We start from the raw sequence: 22,103 nt of genomic DNA on the forward strand, positions 1-22,103 counted from the left end.
TTTGGTTTTTGCGTGCGACGTAAAAAAAGTTTATCTTTTTACAAAAAAATTTATCTTTTAACAAAAAAGTGCGTAATACAAAAATATAAAGTATTCAAAAAAATCTTGTGAAAAAAACTTGAAAAAATGTTTCTTTTCATTACTCTAATTGGTGGGCCAGTCTGTGCCGCCCCCTTCCCCCCGAACCTTTGAACTAGCCTCCTTCAGAGTCAGGTGTATCTTTTGTAGTATCTAAACAAAAACTATCAACAATCCTACTGAGACTTCGACCGAAAGCACCTCTATATATCAAAGGATTACGGTACCGGTTTGATCTGAGCGAAGGAGGGGGGGGGGGGGGCAGCAGAAAACTCTTTTTTATTGTTTTCCACAATAGGAAACTCTTTGAACACTTTTTTTCTACAAATTTAGAAAAAAATTTGCGTGTGCATATGGGGGGAAGAAAGGGAGTGGGTTAGGGTCGGGGCCTCGTCGCTGCGATCTCTTATATTCGTTTGTTGATGAAACCGCTTTAGACGAGGAAATTAGTAATAATTTTTCACCTTTCTGTATGGAAGATAGTAATAGCTATTGTAACAACTGTAAATGCAAAAATAACATTCCTAAGCTCATCTAAAGAAACGATTAGCGAAATATTATAATACATTGTTAATTCTATTATATAATTATATAACTTACATTAATTATTAATATTATTTATTAATAAATAGATATTAATTATACACATTGATATTACAATACATTAACAATATTTTTTTAAAAGAAACGCAAGTTTTCACTGGCTCTTTAAATTAGTTCTAATTATTGATTTTTTGATTTTTAACTATTAAATCAAAATTTTGCAACTAACAACAATCAGGTTTGTTTTCATACTAAGTAACTTTCTTTATTTTAAACATTACTCTCACTCTTTTGTAATAATTTTATCATTTGTAAAATCCATTCCACCATAATCTACCCATAATCAATCGTAAGTATCTTCAAACCCTGGTCTAAATTATTTACGACCACTTAGTGAACGTTTAATGCCCTTTAATACAAAAATATGTAAGAACCTTCAATAGCTTGTTTGGAATTTTGCAGTAACCAGGCAACTATAGTAATTATACAATAGGTATTTTATTTGGGAGGAAGTCTTGAGCAAGAAAAAAGTTTATTATATTTAGAGAAATCTTGAGAGTCGCTGGTTGTGATTTATTCTTATCTTCAATCTGAATGAAAGCATGACAGCAGACAATTTCTGAATGCTGAAGCGTGATCAACCAGATAAAAAATAAAAACCATAACAACAGAAACTTTGAAGAAAAACATAAGAGATTTCAAAAAGGTTCGTAATATGTACATATTTTGTATTACAAACATTTTTCATAAACATATTACTTTTATTATTACCCTCGGGTACTTAATACAAGAAGGGGTCTAAATAACCAGGATGGTAATTATTTTTGAAAATATATAAGCGAGGGATCTTATTTAGCAAGGGGGTTAGAGATTTATATATGACCATTTTGCGTTCAAGAAGTGTATTTTATGCTCAAAAATCTTCTGAGAAACAGTTTCAACTGCAGTAATGTTAATCTCTAATCAAATAAATTTTCTAACAAGTTTGGATAATATTCTTCAGCCATATTTTGATAGTGCATTTCTACTTCTTCAGCTTCTTTGGTTATCGTTATTTGGTTACCTTTTGCTAAAACTAGTAAACGTGGTGGTCTCAGTAAGGTACGAAGGGGTAGGAAAAAATCTAAAAATTAATAAACGATCCCCTCTTACATTAAACACCCAAGAGTATGTTAGTTTTAAAAAGTTAAAACTAAAAAACGTGCATAAATTTATTAAAACCTTTTCAGAAAAATCCTGAAGTGCTAAAAAATATCTAAGTGAATCTTTTCCATCAGCAGCCCCAACATCTTCTTAAACAACTAAAAAACTGAGGTAGAGATTTAAAGGTTTTTATTAGCAGATCTGTGTAATCAAACGAAGCAGCAATCAGAATGTCAATCATACAACAATCAAATCAATTATTGTTCGATTTCAGATTAAGTCAAACAGCTCAACTGTTTACGCAGCGTTTTTAGCAACTCGCTGTTTTCAAACGTGTGCAGTAGATACATGAAATGACCATTTGGCTCGACCATTCGTCGCTTCTTTTCTACAAAATCAAAACTCTCTGCGAGTGACAAATTTAAAACAACCATAATATAAGCGATAACAGCTGTCGCAGAACGAGATTTACCCTACCAAATAATTTTAATACATGTAGGTGTGTATGTATGTATGTATGTATGTGTGTATGTATGTATGTATGTATGTATGTATGTATGTATGTATGTATGTATGTATGTATGTATGTATGTATGTATGTATGTATGTATGTATGTATGTATGTATGTATGTATGTATGTATGTATGTATGTATGTATGTATGTATCATGGCCTACTTAAATACACGGCCTTCTTTACTGCTTAAATCGAAAAAAAATAGAAGGCCAGTTTAAAAATCGTATATTCGGCCGGATGGACAAACTTTCTCAAATTAATTTTGATTATCGCGCTATAAATTTTCAGTATGTATATCTGGCACAGGATAAAAAATTTTACGTTAGCTAGCTAAATCTTAACTGCTAAATTTCAATAAACTTAATTGTGAATACTTAATTGTGGCTTCTTTTTAGTATAAGATAATGGTTGCACCTCTAATTATTTCTGTTGTAAAGTAGTCTCAGTTTTTTGTTTTCCAAACTACAATGATTTGAGAAAGATATGAGTTATATTTTGCAATAGAAATTTTGGGACTGTCAAGTTCTGTGCATGAAATAAAAATATACAAATTCTCAAAAATAAGCTTCAAAAGTATAAAAAACTCTAACACAAACTGATTAAAAGTGAAACAAAATATTTTCATTTTTCTCTCTGTCTTTTTTTAAATGCAACTATGTTATCTGCAACAATTGAATCCCCGACTCTCTTTCTGGTGTTATTAAAATAAATATTTGAAATAACAGTGTGTATAATTTCTTTTCCATGACTTTGAATAAAAATGGTTGATACCCTTCTCTACTGCCAAGAACTAACTTTGCTGCTTTACGGTGTTGCATTTGAGACTGATAAATAACATCAAAAATGTGATCTAGCATAGCAAAACTGTCACAGACATATTCTAAAAGCAGTACTGATGGAGTTGTTAGCCCACCTCTGGATAATATATTTAAATAATTATAATCATTTAACTCCTGTTGACAATTTTGAGTACAAAGCAATTTGCAACATACTCCAAACTTCTTAATCAATTTTTTGGCAATAAAACCAGCAATATAACTGGCAACTTCACGAGAATCATCCGATAAAGTCACACAATCAAAATCTCTTTCTTTAATCTGCTCCATTAAGGATCTAACATGTTCTATATCTTTATCAGCATTGATATCATTTTCAAAAATGTCAATTCCTTCTTTTATCAAACTTTTTATTTGGATTATACTCTCACTATAAATGACATCTTTCAAACTGACAAGGAACCTGCCACCGCTCATTTGACGGTATTGTCCATATCTTCTTTCTAAGGGATCACTTTGAAAACGAGCAGTCAATATAAATTTGTACTTATCTTCCAGCAGATCTTCAATTAATGAAGCATGACATAATAAAGTTCTTTGCAGTGCTGATGATGTTTGGGGAGATAATGTATATTTCTCAAAATTTGGAATTTTTGTGTTTTTCCATTTGTTTAACCAGTCAGCAAAAGCTCGAAAAAACTCAGGTTTTTTATCATTTATAATAGCAGCATTACCAAGAAAATTATTAGAAAACTGATTTTTTGAATTTGTAATTGTCCACCATTTATTGAATAGAGTTAAGAATGATGCAATATCTAAACGGTCAGGAAAATATGAAATTATTGCTGCTGCTGTAGTTTCATGGAAGATACCTAAGGCAACACTGACATTTTGCTTCCATTTTCCAGGATGGACAACTTTGTTATTTATATTAGGTGCTTTTTTTAAACTTGCATCCAACAGACTGTCCTTTTCTAATAAATCATGAAATATTTTCCATGATATTTCTCCTGATTGAACATGAATTTCATCTTTGAAAGCTGAAAAATTAAATTCTGGAAAAATTAATCTTTTTTTATTAAGTAAGTTGTTTCGAATATTTTTAATCAGATGCACTGTGTCAAAGAATAAGTAAACTTTTTGTGATAGTACATTAATAAACAAACCATCTTTTTTTTCACCATGCGTATCAAGTAATTTTGTAAAAGAAGAAACATTTGAAGCGTGATTGTCACAAACAACACCTCGAACATTAAAATTATTTTTTATTAAAAATTGAATCAGGTTAAGAATTTCAGACTTTAACCAGTCACTGTTCAATTTTACAATTGGAATTGCTTTGACAACACAGGAGATATTTTCTTTCAAACCAACTACCATGAAAGAGACAATGCTTCTATAACATTCATTTTCCTCACTAATCCCAATAACATTGCCACCAGAATATTCAGCACATTGTTGCAAATACATTTCATCAAAAATTATTATAAGATCTTTCGATAAGTTCCCATTTTCATGTAGCAACTTCAAAACTTTCATAGAATCTATTTCACCTGATTTAAGCTTGCCTAACAAAGATATAGATGGGAGTGGGAATTCCTTCAGCAGTAAATGATAAGTTTGCAGTGAAGTGTACCGCAACATTAATGCAAATTGAAGAACATTTGAAGAATAAATTTGTTTTTTTTTTATTTGGTGACTTTTGAGTTCTTCAAGAATAGAAGACAACTTTTCTTTTTCTGTACTAAAATGTGAATTGAGATTTTCCAGCATACTCCTTCTTTTTAACATACATTGGTGGGTTACTCTGAACCATGATGGTAAGGAAACTGGAAGATTTTTATAAAAAAGTTGGACATGTAAATTTTTGTCGATACGAATAGACTCAGCAACTTCAGGTATGTGTAGTTCATTTTGAATAATTCTATGGAACACAACACAATCATCAAATTTTGAAAATAAATATCCTGCTGGTGAATCAGCAGCTGAAAGGGAATCAACATCTTTAATAATATCTTTTAATAAAAATTTCTGATATTCATCTTCTTGAAATATTCTTTTAGCTGGTGATTTTCTTGGTCCAGATATAACTGGAAGAGAAGCAGTTGCTATGCTAGCAGGGTATATTGTAGGAACAGGCTTTAGGTTATACAGCAAACGAAATCGTTTTTCTGATGCTCCTTTATGTACAAACTTTTTCTCAAAGTGTTTTAAACAGATCACAGATGATTTTGTGACAGTCCAGAAATTTCTATTTACAAATCTAATCCATAACTTTCTTAAATCATCATCTTTTGGAAAACTGAAAACTGGAACTACTTCACCACCTAGATAATTGGAGGTACAACCAACAACACAGCATTTATTAACCATAATTACTATCTATTTATAAAAAGAAGCTATAATCAAGTATATGAGGTTTAGTTGATGTGAAGATATAGAAAACGCTGAAGTTTTTATCCTATGCCGGATATACTTATTTAAAATTTATAGCGCAATAATTAAAATATGTTAAGAAAGTTTGTCCATCCTACAGAATATACGTTTTTTAAACTGGCCTTCTATTTTTTTTCGATTTAAGCAGAAAAGAAGGCCGTGTATTTAAGTAGGCCATGGTATGTATGTATGTATGTATGTATGTATGTATGTATGTATGTATGTATGTATGTATGTATGTATGTATGTATGTATGTATGTATGTATGTATGTATGTATGCATGCATGCATGCATGCATGTAATAAATACAAATATAATAAAAATTAAAATATTATTCAGATTAAACCTGTAAAAACTGCTACCTTGTTATCAAATTAAAAAACCAAGGTTATTTTTGTTTCTTATTTAAATGTTGTTTTGATTTTTGTGGCGTTGTAACGGTTGATCACGAAAAATCCGCAAGTTCAATTTAATTTTGCCTCGTTTCAAAATGACTATACATAACGTTCTATGTATATTTATTAAGCTTAGAGTTTCTAGTTATCAGAAAACACACAAAGAATTTGAATTAAATAATTTAAAATGAAGGTCAACAAGAAAAACAAAGATGAACACCGAAAAAGTGTGTATAAGTTTCATTTGGAAAATATGAATTGTGGAAAAACATACACGGTAAAGTATTTCCAAACTAAAATATCCCAAGAAGGACAATAATTACGACATAATTAAACCTGCTGAAAACAAATTTGGACATGAGAGAGAGGCTGGAAATGGTCGTTTAGCCAAAAAAATGCCAAAAAGTAAGGTTATCAAGCTAAAAACTATTTTTGATCATCAAGATAGCAATTTTCTAAGGCAAGTAGCTCGTAAATTCAGTATTTTGCAATCATGTATGAATAAATTACTTAAAATTAAGTCTCTATCAAATGCTATAAAAAACAAAAAATTTCGAAGCAAGATGATTAAATTATGCAAAGAATTCGAACATGTTGCAGTAGACTTTACCAAAATTTTAAAAAAATAAGGAAATTATGATCTTTTAAACTTTGTGTGGATTTTTAGTGATCATCCATTAATATACTTATTTCTTAAATAAAAGTTTCAAGTAAATCTAGAGAGATTGTTGCCTAAAGTATATGTCAATTTTCCTTTTTCTTGAAATATTAGAAATGAGGGGAAAGGTTGTGGTCAATTTTTAAAATATAAAGCCTAGTGAGGAACATAAAACTTATTAAGGAATCATGTCTAGCTAGAAAGATTTTCAATACTTATTAAAGAAAAATTAACCCAAATATCAATAATTGGGGGAAGTATTTATGTTTTACAAAAATTATTTAAAACTTCTTGTGTTTTTATAAATAATTTAAGATTAAAGGATATTTTTTTCAAGAGAATTGAGTTCAATAAACAAACTCATAGCAGCAAAAAATTTTGTAGAACAAGAAAAACCATCATCTTCTCCATTAATCTATTCATCAGAAAAGAGGGGTGGTTCAGGAAATTACTAGAAATCAAAACTCAAGCAAGCTATAGACCTTCATGAAAAAAGTATCCAAACTAAAAAAATAACAGTTTTTATGACAAACAAAAAAATTAAACAAAATTATCTTAAGACAACACTCATGGGTCATGGATCTGTCACGCAGCCTGAAGTATCTGACATGTATTAGCATAATGCAGTCCCATCTGCAGCAAATTAGATAGAAGAAACAAATATGCCGTTGCAGAAGCTTCTCTGTGTTTTTTTTTTTAGATGTTTTTAATTGAAGCTATTATTATTTTAAGTTTTTTTAACCACTTTTTCCAGTAGAAACATAGCATAGAAACTGTTGAAAACAAATTAAAGACCGTATCTTATTTTATTTTTTTAAAACCTTTCCTAGGACTGTGAAAGGTTAAAAAAAACAGGAAGAGGGGGGGGGGGGGGGGGGGTTCAAAATATTAAATGGTTACATCTTTTGAGCATTGAAAAAGATTCTGATAAAATTTTAAATCTTTTTATGAACTTTGATCCAAGATAAGATATACAATTTATTTTACAAAAATTAATTTTCCCTAACCAGTAGATTATTGAGGGCATTTTTGGAGGGTATTTTAGTTCTCAAATCACCTTGCACATGCATCAAATCAAAGTTTTTTATTTATTTAGAGGCTAATTACAACAATGTGTGTCAATTAAATGATAATTTTTTAAAATTGAGACAATTAGTCTGAATATTGATTTATCAAATGAATAAATGAATAAATGAATAAATGAATAAGTCAAACATTTTGCTGATGATACTAATCTTCAATTAATAACAAACTCCCTTGAAAGTTAAATATGTTAACCAGGATATGGCTAAGTCTTGTTCAATATCTATGAGCAGATAAAACCTAATTGAATTCTAGAAAAACAGAAATAGAAATATTTATGGTACAAAACTAATAAGAATTTTCTAAAATACTTGAACTAGAATAAGTGGCCAAAAACTGTCTTTATCTAGTAATATAATTTATCTAGGTGAACTTTCGGATCACTAGCAGATGAATTTAAAATGAATACAAAATTAAAAAAATGTAACTTAACCATTCCTGTTGGATGAGAAAAAGTGAATGATGAAATTATCAACATAATTCCACCACCTGAATCTCTATGAACACCATGATTATTAATTACTGATCTCCTCTTCACTGATAATATGGGGAGAACACGCAAGGAGTAGTACACACATCGACTTATTTAGGGGGAAAAAACCAAAAGTTAATAACACATCAAAGGGTTGGGGCAGGGTGATTATGGATTGGGATTGGGATTTTTGATGTCTTTTTGTTAAATTTATTATTGAAACTTTGAAATAATTCTTTTAATTATAGTTAAAAGAATTCACTGGTAGTTAATTACTGATCACCTCTTCACTGATAATACTCTAAAAGAATTTTTAGAAAAGAAAACTATTATCAGACATGATAGTCATGGTGGTTTTGATGGACCCAACTGAGATTTTAAGGTCTTAGGATGAAATGACACTTCATTCCTCAATTGAATATTTAGAATGCATTGAAACCCTACAAAGATTTAAAGAAATTATATATTTTAATTTTATTTATTATTCCAAACACTTTTTGGAACAGATCTTTTTTATTTCATCTGTCTAGATAATGTTAAGAGACAGGAATGTCAGTACTATACAGTCTAATTTATACAGTCTAAATAATGTTAAGAAACAGGAATATGTTAACACTATACACACTCATTTAATGCTAATACTACAACAAATTAAAGATTAGTTACCATTTGTTTGATTTAGTTACTGAATGCTGTTTTGGGATGAAACTTAATATATGCTATTAATAAAAAAAAAGATCAGGAAATCCATACTTTACTTGAAACTATATGTCAATGGTGTATATTCTAAGATTTCACTTTGGATTGAAATTTAACATAAGATTCCATCTCCTAGAGTATCTCAACAGACATAAGATTCCACTAAGTGTTACATTGGAACAAAGATCTTAAGCACTCTTAATTTCTCACCATGATGGACATTTTTCTCAGAAGCAAACATTTTCAGTGTCTTGTAAATGTTTTTGTGTACTCAAGGCTGTTGAATACAATTCAATGAGATTATAAGGAGACTTTCAAGGACAAACTTTTATTGTATAAATTGTATAGGATTTTTTTGTTGCTGTGCTCTATGGATTTAAACATACTACTATGTTTAAAGATCACATCAATTGGAGAACAGGAACAAAAAAAATCCTCAAAAAATGCATCTGTTAACCTACTAGTAAGAGGAAATTAATTTTTTTAAAAATAAAATTGTGCTTAAATTGGATCAAAATTCATAAAAAGATTTCAAATCAAAATCATATTTCAGTGCTCAAAAGATATAACTACTTAAAGTTTATAACACCCTTATTTAATTAGCCTTTCACAGTTTAAAAAAAAGCATCAAAAAAAAATAAAAATAAAGAAAGAAAGGATGCAGTTTTTAAATTGTTTTCAATAGTTGCTCATGTTTAACCTACTGAAAAGAGTGATTAAAAAAAAAGTTGAACTAAAAATAACTTCAAATGAAAACCTTTACAAAAAACCAGTGTTCTGTAGCATAAACTCTTCATATAATTATACTTTTGTTAACTTTGATGTAGTGGTTAAGTAACTTTCAGAGAAAACACAACTTTATCAACTGGCTCTATGGATTAGCTTTGGCATGGCCGATCATCCTGACTAGTTTGATAATAAAAGAGCTAATGAGAAGTGGCTCTTAAACCTCCATTGAAAATTTCATTCCTCTCATGCTAAACTTTTTTATCTTAAGTATTTTACATGAGCCCTAGACAAGACTTCAGCTTTTACAGCTGTTTAGATTCTGTAAACAAGCCATGGTCTGCAAAAAGTTTTTTGAGCACATGTTACAGTAAAGGGGTTCTTCAATTTCTTAAAGATTTGTTTAATTCCAGTTCTGTAACAAAATCTAAGAGTTTACCAATATCTTTAGACTATTACTGTCTCTGTCTATGATAAGTTGCCTAAGTGGGAGTTTGTTTATGTGAAGGAGACAAATAAGCATGCTCAACTTTTTATTAAGTTTTGAATATGAAAATTCTACAACACCTTCCCATTCAGTAGGGGAGGTAGGGGAGCATTTGGCAGTCGGGAGGTTTGGGCACCCACTCATTTCTCACAATCTATTATAGATATTTTTTGTTTTCTACCATAGCACTATAGTTTTATAACTGGCAACACCGCTCATCAAAAGTGTCAGCTGTCATTTCACTTGGTTGTCAAGTTACATGCGCTTAACGGTTTGTTGCGTACAAAAGTAAATATCTTGTTTGTGATTTGAAGAAAGATAACAAAGAAATCTGCAAGAAAGTGTAAGTATCTGTGTTAACTTCTTCTTTTGCGTTTAATGAACATTATATTTACCTGGCAATTAGGATTCAACATTTGATGAAAATAAACTTATTCGAAATTATTTGAAAAGTGAGGTTGTGGGGAGCATTGGGCACGCATGTAGGAGGGAGGTTTGGGCATGCCCAATGCTCCCTCTTTTTTTAGCGTGTTTTGGTGTCATACGTTTGTGCTTTTTTGCTATGCCCATTGGATTGAATGGTTAATCATTTCTTATCAGAACAATGCCGTTTTCATTTAAAAAGAAAAATAAACGACGTGAAATCCCTAAAGATGTTATTTTGCGCGCATTGGAAGAGGTTTCTAAAGGAGGAAAAATTAAAACTACTGCGATTAAATATGATATACCCAGGTCTAACCTTCAAAGATACATAAAGCAAGGTGGCGTTGTGAAAGATATTTCTTCTAAATTTGTATCATCCTAAATATTCACGAAAGATGAAGAAGAAAAAATTTCAGAATATCTTGTAACATTGTTTAAACTAAACCATGGAATGTCAAAGCTGAAGGCACGCGAATTGGTTTACGAACACGCTACTGCCATTAATAAAAAAATACCAGACAACTGGACAGAGAAGAAGCTTGCATCCAAAGATTGGCTTAGGGGATTTTTAAAAAGACAACCTCAGCTTTCAATAAGGACACCAGAAGCTACCAGTCTCTCACGTGCCACAAGTTTCAATAAGAAAAATGTCGGGGATTTTTTGAAAATCTTAAAACTGTATATGAACGGGATCGCTTCGGCCCTGAGTCTATTTACAATATAGACGAAACTGGATTATCAACAGTACAAAGAACCCAGAAAGTGATTGCTCTCAGAGGCACCAAGCAAGTTGGGCAAGTAACGTCAGCTGAAAGAGGGACACTTGTAACGATTTGCTGTGGTATTAATGCATTGGGTAACTCAATACCACCCTTTTTCATACTCCCACGGGTTAATTTCAAAACATATATGCTAAATGATGCACCTGTTGCTTCAGATGGAGCGGCACATCCTTCAGGGTGGATGACAGCACCATGTTTTTTAAAATATATACACCATTTTGTAAAACACGCAAAACCAACGCCTTCCTCGCCAGTTCTATTGCTGCTGGACAATCACGAGAGCCATATTTCAGTACCAGTTCTCGATTTTTGCAAAGAATCAGGCATTGTTTTAATGACTTTCCCACCGCACTGCAGCCATAAACTGCAGCCACTAGACCTGACTGTCTATGGACCACTTAAAACTTATTATAACACTGTTGTAACAGATTGGATGGTAAGCAGTCCTGGCAAAACTTTAACAATTTATGAAATCCCAAAATTAGCAGCAAAAGCCATCCCACTTGCATTCAAGTTGCAAAATATTCAAAAGGGATTTGAAAAACCTGGCATTTGGCCATTCAATTCAAACATTTTTTCTGATGAAGATTTTGTTTGTTCTTCTATAACTGATTGCTGCTTGCCGGAAGAGAATAATGTTGCTACAGAAAAATTGATTTCAGACCAACCTATCATGGAACAGCCTTCAACAAAAGAAAATCTGAGTCTAGAGGATCGTACAAGTTCAAATATGGAAGTCACTGGGCCATCTCAAATGGAATCTCTATCTAAAAGCCAGACTAGGGGCGCTATCAATATAACACCTGATTTAGTAAGGCCATACCCGAAAGCCGGCCCCAGGAAATTGGATGGCATGAAACGGAAGAAAGGAAAAACTAGAATATTGACAGACTCACCCGAGAAAAGACTCATTGAAATGGAAGAAAAAGAAAGACAAAGAAAAAATAAGATCAAAGAGCTCAACAAAAATCAAAAATGCTCTAAAAACGAGAAACGCAGGAAGATTAGCAGTGATGATGAAATAGAAAATGTTTCCGTTTCTGACAAAGCCCTTGTTGAAATCGATTCATCGGAAGAAGATTTTGATGGAGACGATGTGATTGTTATGGATAGAAATTTCCTGGTCAATAACTTTGTGTTGGTTAAATTTAACACCAAAAAAACTGTTTATCATTATGTTGGAATAGTGGAAGAGGTTAATCACTCCATGGCAACTGTCAAATTCATGAGAGCAAGTAAGATAAGAAATACGTTTATGTTTCCTGACATCGAGGACGTAGCCAGCATCCCCCTGGAGGATATAAAAACAAAATTGCCTACACCAACAACATGGATAAAACGTGGCAGCCTAAAATATAAATTTGATAAGCCTCTTTGGGTCATACCAAATTTAAAATAAGTCTTATTAAGCCCAACATCATGCAGTATTGATTCCAAGTGACATAGTTTAATTTTTTGTAAAGTCTATGATAAGAAAAAATGTTTGTATTATAGTTTTTTATATCAATGCTATATAATACTTAATCATAGCAGTATATTAAAACAATATTGTGCATATTAAATACAGTGCCCAAACATCCCCACAGGGGTGCCCAAACCTCCCAACCACCGGGAGGTTTGGGCACTTTGGACATGTGTTCAAAAACCTTTTGTAACTTTGCAACTAATTATAATACTAAAACTCTTCTTAGCAATAATTACTGCCAAATATGTGTGCTAGATATATTTGAAATAAAATTTTGATTATAATAAAAAATAACAGTTTTATTAGCGTTTATGTAAAAATGTGCCCAATGCTCCCCTACCTCCCCTATTTACATTTGTTAAATTGGCAACCATTGCTTGCAGTGATTTGATATTTAACTAAATGATTTTAATTCTTTCTACATTTTTAACTCTTTTTTGATGATTTATCCGAAGTAAAACAAAAGATAAAGTTAAAACCAAGCTCGATGCAAATACTGTAATATTTTGTATAAGCAACAAATGAAAATTATATAAGACATTATAATGATGCGACTTATTGAAAGTGTTGATTAACTATATGAGCTGGTGAACAGAAACAACGTATGAAAAATACTATTTATCATACAAATGGCTTATGGAAATCTTAAGATAAATCCAGTAATCATGTTCTGGTTTAAATACTTTTACCAGAATCAAAATCCTTCCAACCTTCAAGTATAAAACTATCCATTGTACTTTTTAAAATGTTGTTAAAGAAAATCTGGCAAATTTTACAAAGAAGCATAAGCTATTACAGAAATCAAGAGAATGTTTCTCAACTTAGTTATGGACATTTAAAATTAGAAATCATCATTGAAAAAGATGCAAAACCAGTGTTTTTTGTTATAGCTACAAAAAAAGTCTATAACTTTATTAACTATATTACTTTTAAAATAAAATTAATTAAAAAAAAAAAATTATAATTAAAGAAACGAAGTAAAAAACTAAATGCTTAATCTTAAATCACAACTTAAATCAATATCTTAAATGAAAAAACTATTATCTTTAGGTATTATACTTAACCATTTACCTGCGCACAATGAACAAGAACAGCTTTCTTTTGCATTCTATATTTATGAATGTACTTAACAACTTTCTCTATATCTTCATCACTTATCGTGTAACTTATACAATCTTCCCATTCCAAATACAAGCAGTCAACTTTTGCCTCAACCAATGTGTTCTGATAAGTTGCCTTAAAAGAAAAAATTTAGTAGATTAAGACCACAATTATTTTAAACTAAATCAAAGAAGCGGAAGTAAATATCTTTAAATGTTTTAAGCATGATAGATTTAATTAAACAGCTATGTTAAATTTTTTCAGTTTAAACTTTTACTTTTAACCCAATCAGAGTTTAGTAAAGAAATATTGATTGAGGTCCTTAAACAAACAAACAACAACAAAAACATGTAGAATGAGTATCAAAATTATTTTTACTATTCTAATTTTTTTTTTTTTTTTTTCAATTAAAAGTCCCCAATAATTTTCTAAGCATTAATCAAATAGAAAAGTTGACAATTTTAATGAAAAAAAGTAAAAATAAATTTGTAATTTTTAATGATAAACTTTAAAGACATTCCAATTAATACCAATAAAATATTCAATAACTGATAAAAAAAAAAAAAAAAAAAAAAAGTAATTATTAATAGTATTTAAATCTACAATTTACTTTTTTTTGTTACATAATATACCTCTAATTTATTTCCAAATAATTTATAAAGCCCTGAACCAACTGTGTTTACAATGCCAGCAACAGCTTCTTTTTGAAGAAATTCATTATTTATAGCAGCTTTAAAGCCTCCAAGAAATAGCTTGCCATAATCTTTATCTGAATCAAGGATTAGACTAGGGTATTTTTCACCTTCCTGTGAATACTCTAAGGCCTAAAATAAAGAGTAAAATATTTAATATGAAATTTTCTGATACTTATTTTAATGTAATTATTTAAATATATTTACAAATTTAAATAAAATGTATTTACAAATTTAATTGTATTTACAAATTACAAATACAAATCAAAAATTTTACTAAATCACTATAATAGATGGTAAAATCACTCAGGTAAGTTTTTTGTGGTAAACTACATGCATCAGAGATAGAAACTGTAGTGCATGTGCTTTAACATTAAATTGTTAATGGAAAAATGAAATGATTTTGGAGGTTGACTAATGGTAAAAGAAATTTTAATTATGCAATCCTAGGAATAGTTAAAATGACATTTTAAAAATCTATCCTTACCAAAAGATAAGATCATTTAAAACACAGTTATATTGTCTAAATGTAAATTTGAAAAAAACTTATTTCAAAATATTAAAGTGTTCAGCAGTAGAGTGTTTGTACCATACATATTGAATACTTGACAAAACGAAAGTAATCAATATCTAAATTGTAAATAATAACCTTACATCAGACAGTAATAGTTTATAATTCAGTAAACTTTAAAATTAGTTATTTTAAAGAATAGGGTCTATAGCATGTTTATTTTCAATTACAAATTTATTTTGTCAAAAATTCACATTCTTCAACTAAAAACATAGCTTAAAATTAAGTGGAATTAAATGTGTTAATTCAATTTTAAAACGATTTTTTTTTTTTAAAATAAGGAAACAACCTTGACAACATCATCTTCAGTTACTGTATTTCTGCAATGTTTTGAAATATCTTTCATGCAATTTGTACAAAAGTTTTCTTTCAAACTATGTGACGAAAACTTTAAGCAGTTTACTTCATTTGTGAAACATATTTGATCTAAAGCTGACATCTGGTGGAATGATGATCAACTCTCAGGAGTCGAACGAATGAAAACTGAATGATGAGATAATGACCGGTTTCCCAAAAATAACCTAAGAACCATTTTAGAATACTTAATCTAATTATAGAATTATTACATGCAAGATATTCTTTTTACAAAAATTTTTAACTTCGATATTATAAATCGATTTTTAGAACTATATTTATAGATAAATAAATGCATTAAAAACTATATTAGCACTCCATGAGTTGTTTATCGAAAATTGTCTATCATAGTTTTTTAATAAAGTTAGTTGTTTAGTCAGGCCCGCATAGAGCTTTAGTGATACCTTGGTCCAATAAATTTAATGCATGCCTTCTGCTATTCCGAGCCCTTAACAAATAAAAGCAAACAAGTATTTTAAGCCTATTTTATTTCTTTAATTTTCACAGAGGCAATGATATTAGTATGTAACTTGCGGGATTTTCTAGAACGTAAAGTGAAGCCGCTTTTTTTATTTACAAATTTAATCCGCCATTTGTAATAAGAGGAGAATCACTGATCTCTATAATAATAACTGGATAGCGCAACTTCGAGCAAAACTTCTAATTTTTTGACGCCAAAATCGCCATATTGAAAACCCCAAAAATTTAAATCCCGTAAGCTTTAAGTTCTGTTTTTCGACTAATCGCTTTAAATACATAGTATCAGACTTTAGCGTTCTGGGGCTTTCCAATATGGCGATTTTGGCGTCAATTGTTGTTGGGCATGAAATAGATTGAAAATAACGCTTTAAATTGTTAAACTCAAGATGAATAAACTATGTTCGCCATATAATCTTAAACCAGCATCCCACTTTTATAAGAATGGAATAGTATGATCTTTCAACCTGCGTAACAACGGAGGAACTAAAGCCTCGGGCCCGAATTGTACGATAATAAAATATGCATCAGTTCATTACTATTTTTTTTCTAAGCAAAATGCATGAATTACAATCTTCTTATAATCCCTGCGTTGTAAGTTAAATCATTATAAACAAGCAGAATTATCTTGCTTGGCATGATAGTAGTTTCCGTATATTAACAACCTTAAAGAAGTAAGCACAATAAAATCCCTAAACGTTTTGAGAAACGTATTAAAAGCATAGAGAAAACGAAAAAACTTAAAGAAATGTACTAAGCTGGTTTAATATTTCTATTAATATTTCTAATTTTTGAGGAAAACATGTTGTAGCATGCAGAAAGTTTATGAAAGAATTGGAACAAATTTATTTATAAAAGAAAGAGAACCTGAAGCATTTTATTTTCAAAATTCCTGATAAAACTTTTTCCATGGTCACTGAACTTTCAACTTTGTAATGTAGTTTCAATCTATTGTGTGCATGTTCCCTCGCTTTTCTTAATGCAGATTCATCCTACATTGCACTTTGTTGTTTACAAAAGAATTATTGTAGTTTTTAATTTAAAATTATTTTAATAGTAATTAGTAGTTCTACGAGGAAATATAAAAAATAAATTGCTTAAGGTGGTACAAGCCTGTTAGATTTTCTAAAATTTTCTAATTTTTTTTTATTACTCTGAAAAATATAAAAATGTATAACATTAAATGTTTTGAAATAAAAAAAAAATCTCAGTTTTATGAGGAAGGTTTGAAAAAAAAGCCCTTAGCAACTGCATAATTACAGGTAACATTGCTTACATTTGAGAGGGAAATATTTACTTCTTAGTGCACTTGAAAAAGACAAAAATGGCATTACTCGTTTGGAAATAAAGGAAAGTTTTTGTGATGATGGCTCATTTGTGTCTTGAAAGTCTTTTGGTTTTTACATATTTTATTTTGTTTTCATGTTTCCTGAGTAAATGAGTTTTTCCACTTTGAGCAGGGGTATCATTTTAACTACTTGGAAATTCTTTTGTTTTTACATTTTATTAATTCTTCATTAAACATAATGCCAAAAGTGATGCATAGTTGGTGCGTAATCAAAAAGAATCGGGAGTTGGTTTTTTTTTCTTTCAGTCTCCATCTCTGTAGAAAACAAAAGGACTTTTTCAAGTTTTATTTAAATTTTACTTGGCAATATCAACAAGCAATGCAATTTGGCAGAATTGATCAAATTGAAATTCCCGTGTTGGATATTTCAAACAGAATATTGAGTCACTTGGTGTAGTTCCAAGCTTTAACTTTGACTTTAAAACTGCAAAATTGCCAGATTTTAGAAATTCAAAAAACTAAAAACAATTTTTTAAATTGCTGATTTTTTGGAATTTAGCAGAACCACTTAATGTGGACAAGAGCTACAATAAACCTTATAAAACAATTAATATTGTGAAGGCGGCGTTTTTAACAAACGAATAAATAAATAATATTTGTTTGTAGTAAGTAGTTGTAATTTTAGTTAGCTTAGGATTAGGGATATTGGAAAGGTTTGGGTCTAGAGTTATGCGGAAAGATAAATGTGGAGGTTGGAATTGAGGTTGATAGCGCGCGGATTTCTTGGCTTGGAAAGAGCGAGGTTTGGGGATAGTTTGGTTAGGAGTGGATAAGGTTTAATCTTAAGGGTTAAGGTTGTGTTTATCATCTTCAGTATATTCTGTTATACAATATAACTCAATAAACGTTCTATTAGGATGTAATTGTTCGTACTCTATTATTCATTACGTTTATAAAATACAAATAATACTCTCTTACTCAATGATATATATTAGCTAGATATCAAACTCGCGCTTCCGCAGTGAGGTAAATTTTTTGCCAGCCTGAAACGACGCAACGATAAATCAAAGCAAAGCAAAAATGAATTATTGTCAGTTTAAATAAAACGGCTACCGGCATTCAAAACTTTAAAAACATGCTTCACTTTTTCCGTAAGAAAAAGCAAATTTTTTAAGTTTTTCTATTTAATTCTTAACTTCTTCTGATTATCAAAAATTTCTTTTTCTTTTTCTCTTTTGTTCACTTACAAAACTTCTTGTTTATCCCGATATTTTTCAATCACAAAAATTCTTTCTCTATAAAATTCTTCTTAAAAACGTTCTTAAAAACTCTCTTTTACTTCTCTTTAAAACTCCGTCTTCTTCTTCGTAAAACTCTTTTTTTTTTGAGCTTTTATAGTTTTTGATTGTTTTCCGTTGCGATGCCTATTTATCATTTATTTATATGGCAGGTTGATGGGCTTCGTGTTTACGTCTTTTCCCAGTTGTTTTTAACTTTTCTTCTTTTCGTTTTATCATTTACTTACGTAATAGATTGATAAATCATTGTGCGTAAGCTTTCTCCCGGTCGTTGTTTTTACCTTTTCATCGTTGTTTTTAACTTTTCTTTTTATCGTTTACGAGTCTTCGCGTTTACGTCTTTTCCCAGTTGTTTTTGACTTTTCTTCTTTCCGCTTTATCGTTTATTTATATGACAGGTTGAATAAGTCTCTGCGTGTATGTCTTTTCTCAGTTGTTGTTTTTGACTTAATTCTTTTAGCTTTATCATTTATTTATACGAAGAGTTGACGAGTCTTGCGTACGTCTTTTCCGATCGTTGTTTTTAATTTAATTCTCCCTCCTCAAAAGTAATTGGGACATGTACGCGATTGAAAAAGGCAAAGATTTTGTCAAAAATAATTCAGAAACTTTTGTTCTTAATTTGTTTTATTTCATTTAATGCTCGTCTGAGCACTGGTAGAACTTGATGAAAAAGCTGATTCAATTTGTGTTTTTGTATTCTTGAATATTATCTCTAAAAATGACTAATTATTCAAGAGTTACCATTATGAAATACTCTAAATACACATTTGGGAGTATTCAAATTTTTAATTTCCGAAATCATTTGTACAATTTATGCGATAAATTGCGAATTTAAAAGAAACTAAGCAATTCCAAAAAACTTCCTTTAGTTTAATACATGACTCCAAAAACGAAAGTAACTATTTCCTTTTAGAGTAATTGATTATCAATATTGTTGTTTTTTATTGGGAACGGAACGGTCATGATGTCCGGTTTCGAACCTGTAGTGGGTTTCCCGGCGCTTAAAAAATAATATCTGAGGCGTTTAAAGTAATACCTAAAAATGGTACCAATATTTCGGAATCGGCCTTTAAGTCCTCCCACCCCCACCTAACCTCGTTGGCTCTGTGTTAGGTGATAAACGTGCTATTTTAATTGATATTTAAAGAAATTAAAAGTAAACTTTTATTATGCAAGCAACTTTTTTTCTACAGTTAATTATTGTATTAAAAGCATTTATTGAAATGAACGTATTCGCCAAACGTTTCTGGAGGACAGAAAGAAAGAAGATCAGTTCACTAGAAACGCCAATTGCAAAAAATAATATTTGCAATATCTTATCCTAAAAGCTTAATTTTGAGCCTTCCCTTACACAAATTGTGTAACAAATTGGATTCTCTGCAACCCTCTCACTACAGATTGCCTTTTACCTTCTTACAACTTAGGTAGTAGTTATCCTACCCCACGAATACTACCGCCATTATAGCAGCAAAACTAAGAGAGTTCAGATAAGTTACATAAATTGGTCGCATACATATGTTAGAATAAGAATGAGGTCACAAATCATCTTCAACTCAATCTTATGAATGAGAAACTACCAATACACTTTCCAAATAACAATTTTCATTGCTGCAAGTTATGTGAAAGATTTCATAACCGTGTGTTTATAACTGATAAAAAAAAGTCACAACATAACCAGTGTCAGCTCTTTCTTAAAAAAAAACATTAAACGTATTTTTTATTCATTTCAATGTTAATATTTAAATCATTACTTAATAACAAGCAGGCAACCAAGGTAACTCAATTTAAACAGGAACGTTCCAAAGTGTCAAAACGAGTTTGTAAAAATTCTGATAATGATGGTATTAAGAATGAAATTGTGACTTGAAAAAAGTTAAAAAAGGAGAAAATTCTAGGACATTTAACTTCAGTTTACCAGACATTGTTGAACTATACGATATGAACTATGGCGACAGTTTTTACAACTTGTCTTTTTACTTTTCCAACTAACACTTGTTTATCTTTTACTGTTTGATTTTTAAGATTTTTTACTTGATTTTTCAAATGGATTTCTGGTTTCTCAAACTTGCTTTTGAGTCAGATTTTAAGCTGCATCAATACTCAAGTGAGAATCCAGCTTAAAAATAAGGAGGCTTTCGTAGTAACTGAACTTTCTTAGTTCTAGTTTCCTTTCTGCTCAGGACATTATAATGTTATGGCTTCAATGACAAACAGCCAGCCAATCATAAATTCAAAGTCGCAGCTCAAAAAAAGTTCTTAATCCTTTTTCTATTATAAGGAGTGTAAAGAGCGTCAATATATCTCTTGTGCTACGGATATTAAGTTTTTAAGTCAAGAATGCAGATTTCTAGTTGTTTAGAATTTAGTAGACAATGGTGTTTGTGTAATTTAGAGCGTCATTATGCTAGTGACAAAAATAAATGATAAGAAATATAACAAATTCTTAAAAAAATATATATTTATGGATATTGAATCACTTTATCTGTTTAAGATTTTTCATCTTCAAAATTTAAATACTCAAATATTTTTAACAATAACAAAAAATATTCAAACATTTTATGTAATAGAGTTTTAATTTAGCTAAAAAAATGAATTTACTATTTTGTTGTAACTATTATTTAGCTATAACAAAGTATCCTTTCATTAATGAAGCAAAGAAAAACTGAATAAAATATTTATCAAGAGCTCAATTCTTGCAATGGGTGTTCTATTGATGCAATGGGTGTTATATTGATGCAATGGGTGTTATATTGATGAAATGGGTGTTCTATTGATAATAATATTGATATTTGTGTGTGTGTGTGTATGGTTCTTAAACTAACCAGTTCTGCTAAGTTTTAGCGTATTAAAGATTGATGAAGCCAATAAAAATTATTGTTATTGAATTCTAGTGAGATCAAAGTTTTGTAATAAAATTATGTAATAAAAAATAAAAAAGTTAAATGTTTTTAGTAAAAAGTATAATCATTCATTTTATAAAACTTGTGTTTTTTTTTATTTTAGTTTGTTTCAAATTATACAAGGTCTATATTTCATTTAGCTTGTATTACTTTATGCATTTTGTGAGATTTGCTTTTACTTAACACGTATCATAAATCTTTCGTAGCCGGAGTTATAGAAACTTGTCAAAAATGTTTTTATTGCATTTTATCAGCACATAAAACAGGAACCATGACTTGAAGTATGACGCACGAGTATGTCGAAATTAACAAGTTAATTAAATAAGTTAAACGAAGCATATGACGGATGATGTACAACAGACGAAAATAGTATTGTCTTCACAAGTTTTTGATTACTGTTAAGGAAGTCACTATAAATACATTTTTTTTTTTATATATATATATGATTTATTTTTGTGTAACAAAAGAAAATAATAAAGATTTTTGATAATGATAGAATTAAGTACTGACAAAAGGCTTCGTCGTGAATCTGAAAAGCAACGTAATCTGCAAGAAATAAAAAAAAAAAAAAGCAAAAAAGAAACCTCTTAAGTGTGATAAATATAAAACTAAACGATTAAGAAAAACAAACAAACAAAAAAAATCAATCTCTATTTAAAATAAAACTTCTTTTTAAAATAACGCCACTTAGACCAAAAAGGTGCTAATTATTTAATTTAATAATAGAATTCTTTCG

General features: G+C 29.9%; 2 protein-coding genes across 6 annotated transcripts in view; one reads left to right on the forward strand and one right to left on the reverse strand.

Annotated features, from left to right (window-relative positions):
- LOC149880940 (uncharacterized) overlaps positions 1–13,019 on the forward strand; it is a 31,575-nt gene extending 18,556 nt beyond the window's left edge. Inside the window, exons 3-4 of the mRNA XM_090068069.1 lie at positions 1,167–1,327; positions 10,200–13,019. Coding sequence (XP_089924195.1) covers positions 11,346–12,617 — 1,272 coding nt within the window. The 5' untranslated portion in view covers positions 1,167–1,327; positions 10,200–11,345 and the 3' untranslated portion in view covers positions 12,618–13,019. The remainder of the gene's footprint in view (positions 1–1,166; positions 1,328–10,199) is intronic.
- Positions 1,318–18,522, reverse strand: LOC149880943 (dual specificity protein phosphatase 22-like). Of its 5 annotated transcripts, none has more exons than XR_016445405.1 (6): positions 15,806–16,013; positions 15,337–15,568; positions 14,417–14,608; positions 13,755–13,919; positions 1,843–2,152; positions 1,318–1,744 (listed from the first exon to the last, which is right to left on the reverse strand). XR_016445405.1 is itself a non-coding variant. In XM_090068074.1 (5 exons), exons 2-5 carry the CDS (start codon positions 15,484–15,486, stop codon positions 2,075–2,077), a joined length of 585 nt encoding a protein of 194 aa, XP_089924200.1. In that variant the 5' UTR covers positions 15,487–15,568; positions 15,806–16,142; the 3' UTR covers positions 1,318–2,074. The 5 variants fall into 5 exon arrangements, 3 of the variants coding, with proteins under 3 accessions (XP_089924200.1, XP_089924198.1, XP_089924199.1); XR_016445404.1 differs by having other exon boundaries at positions 1,507–1,744; positions 1,843–2,237; XM_090068074.1 differs by having other exon boundaries at positions 1,318–2,152; positions 15,806–16,142.
- Positions 18,523–22,103: the final 3,581 nt, after the last annotated feature.

This window comes from Hydra viridissima, unplaced genomic scaffold, assembly GCF_058129835.1.
Source record: "Hydra viridissima isolate aposymbiotic clone 2 unplaced genomic scaffold, HvirCarnegie_v1 scaffold_12, whole genome shotgun sequence".
Classification (NCBI taxonomy): domain Eukaryota; kingdom Metazoa; phylum Cnidaria; class Hydrozoa; order Anthoathecata; family Hydridae; genus Hydra; species Hydra viridissima.

Coding starts and splice junctions, on each gene's coding strand:
- LOC149880943 (XM_090068072.1), bottom strand. CDS start 15,486: ATGTCAGCTTTAGATCAAATATGTTTCACAAATGAAGTAAACTGCTTA. Junction 14,609..15,336: donor CTGAAGATGATGTTGTCAAG/GTTGTTTCCTTA, acceptor TCTTTATTTTAG/GCCTTAGAGTATTCACAGGA. Junction 13,920..14,416: donor TATTTGGAAATAAATTAGAG/GTATATTATGTA, acceptor TTTTCTTTTAAG/GCAACTTATCAGAACACATT.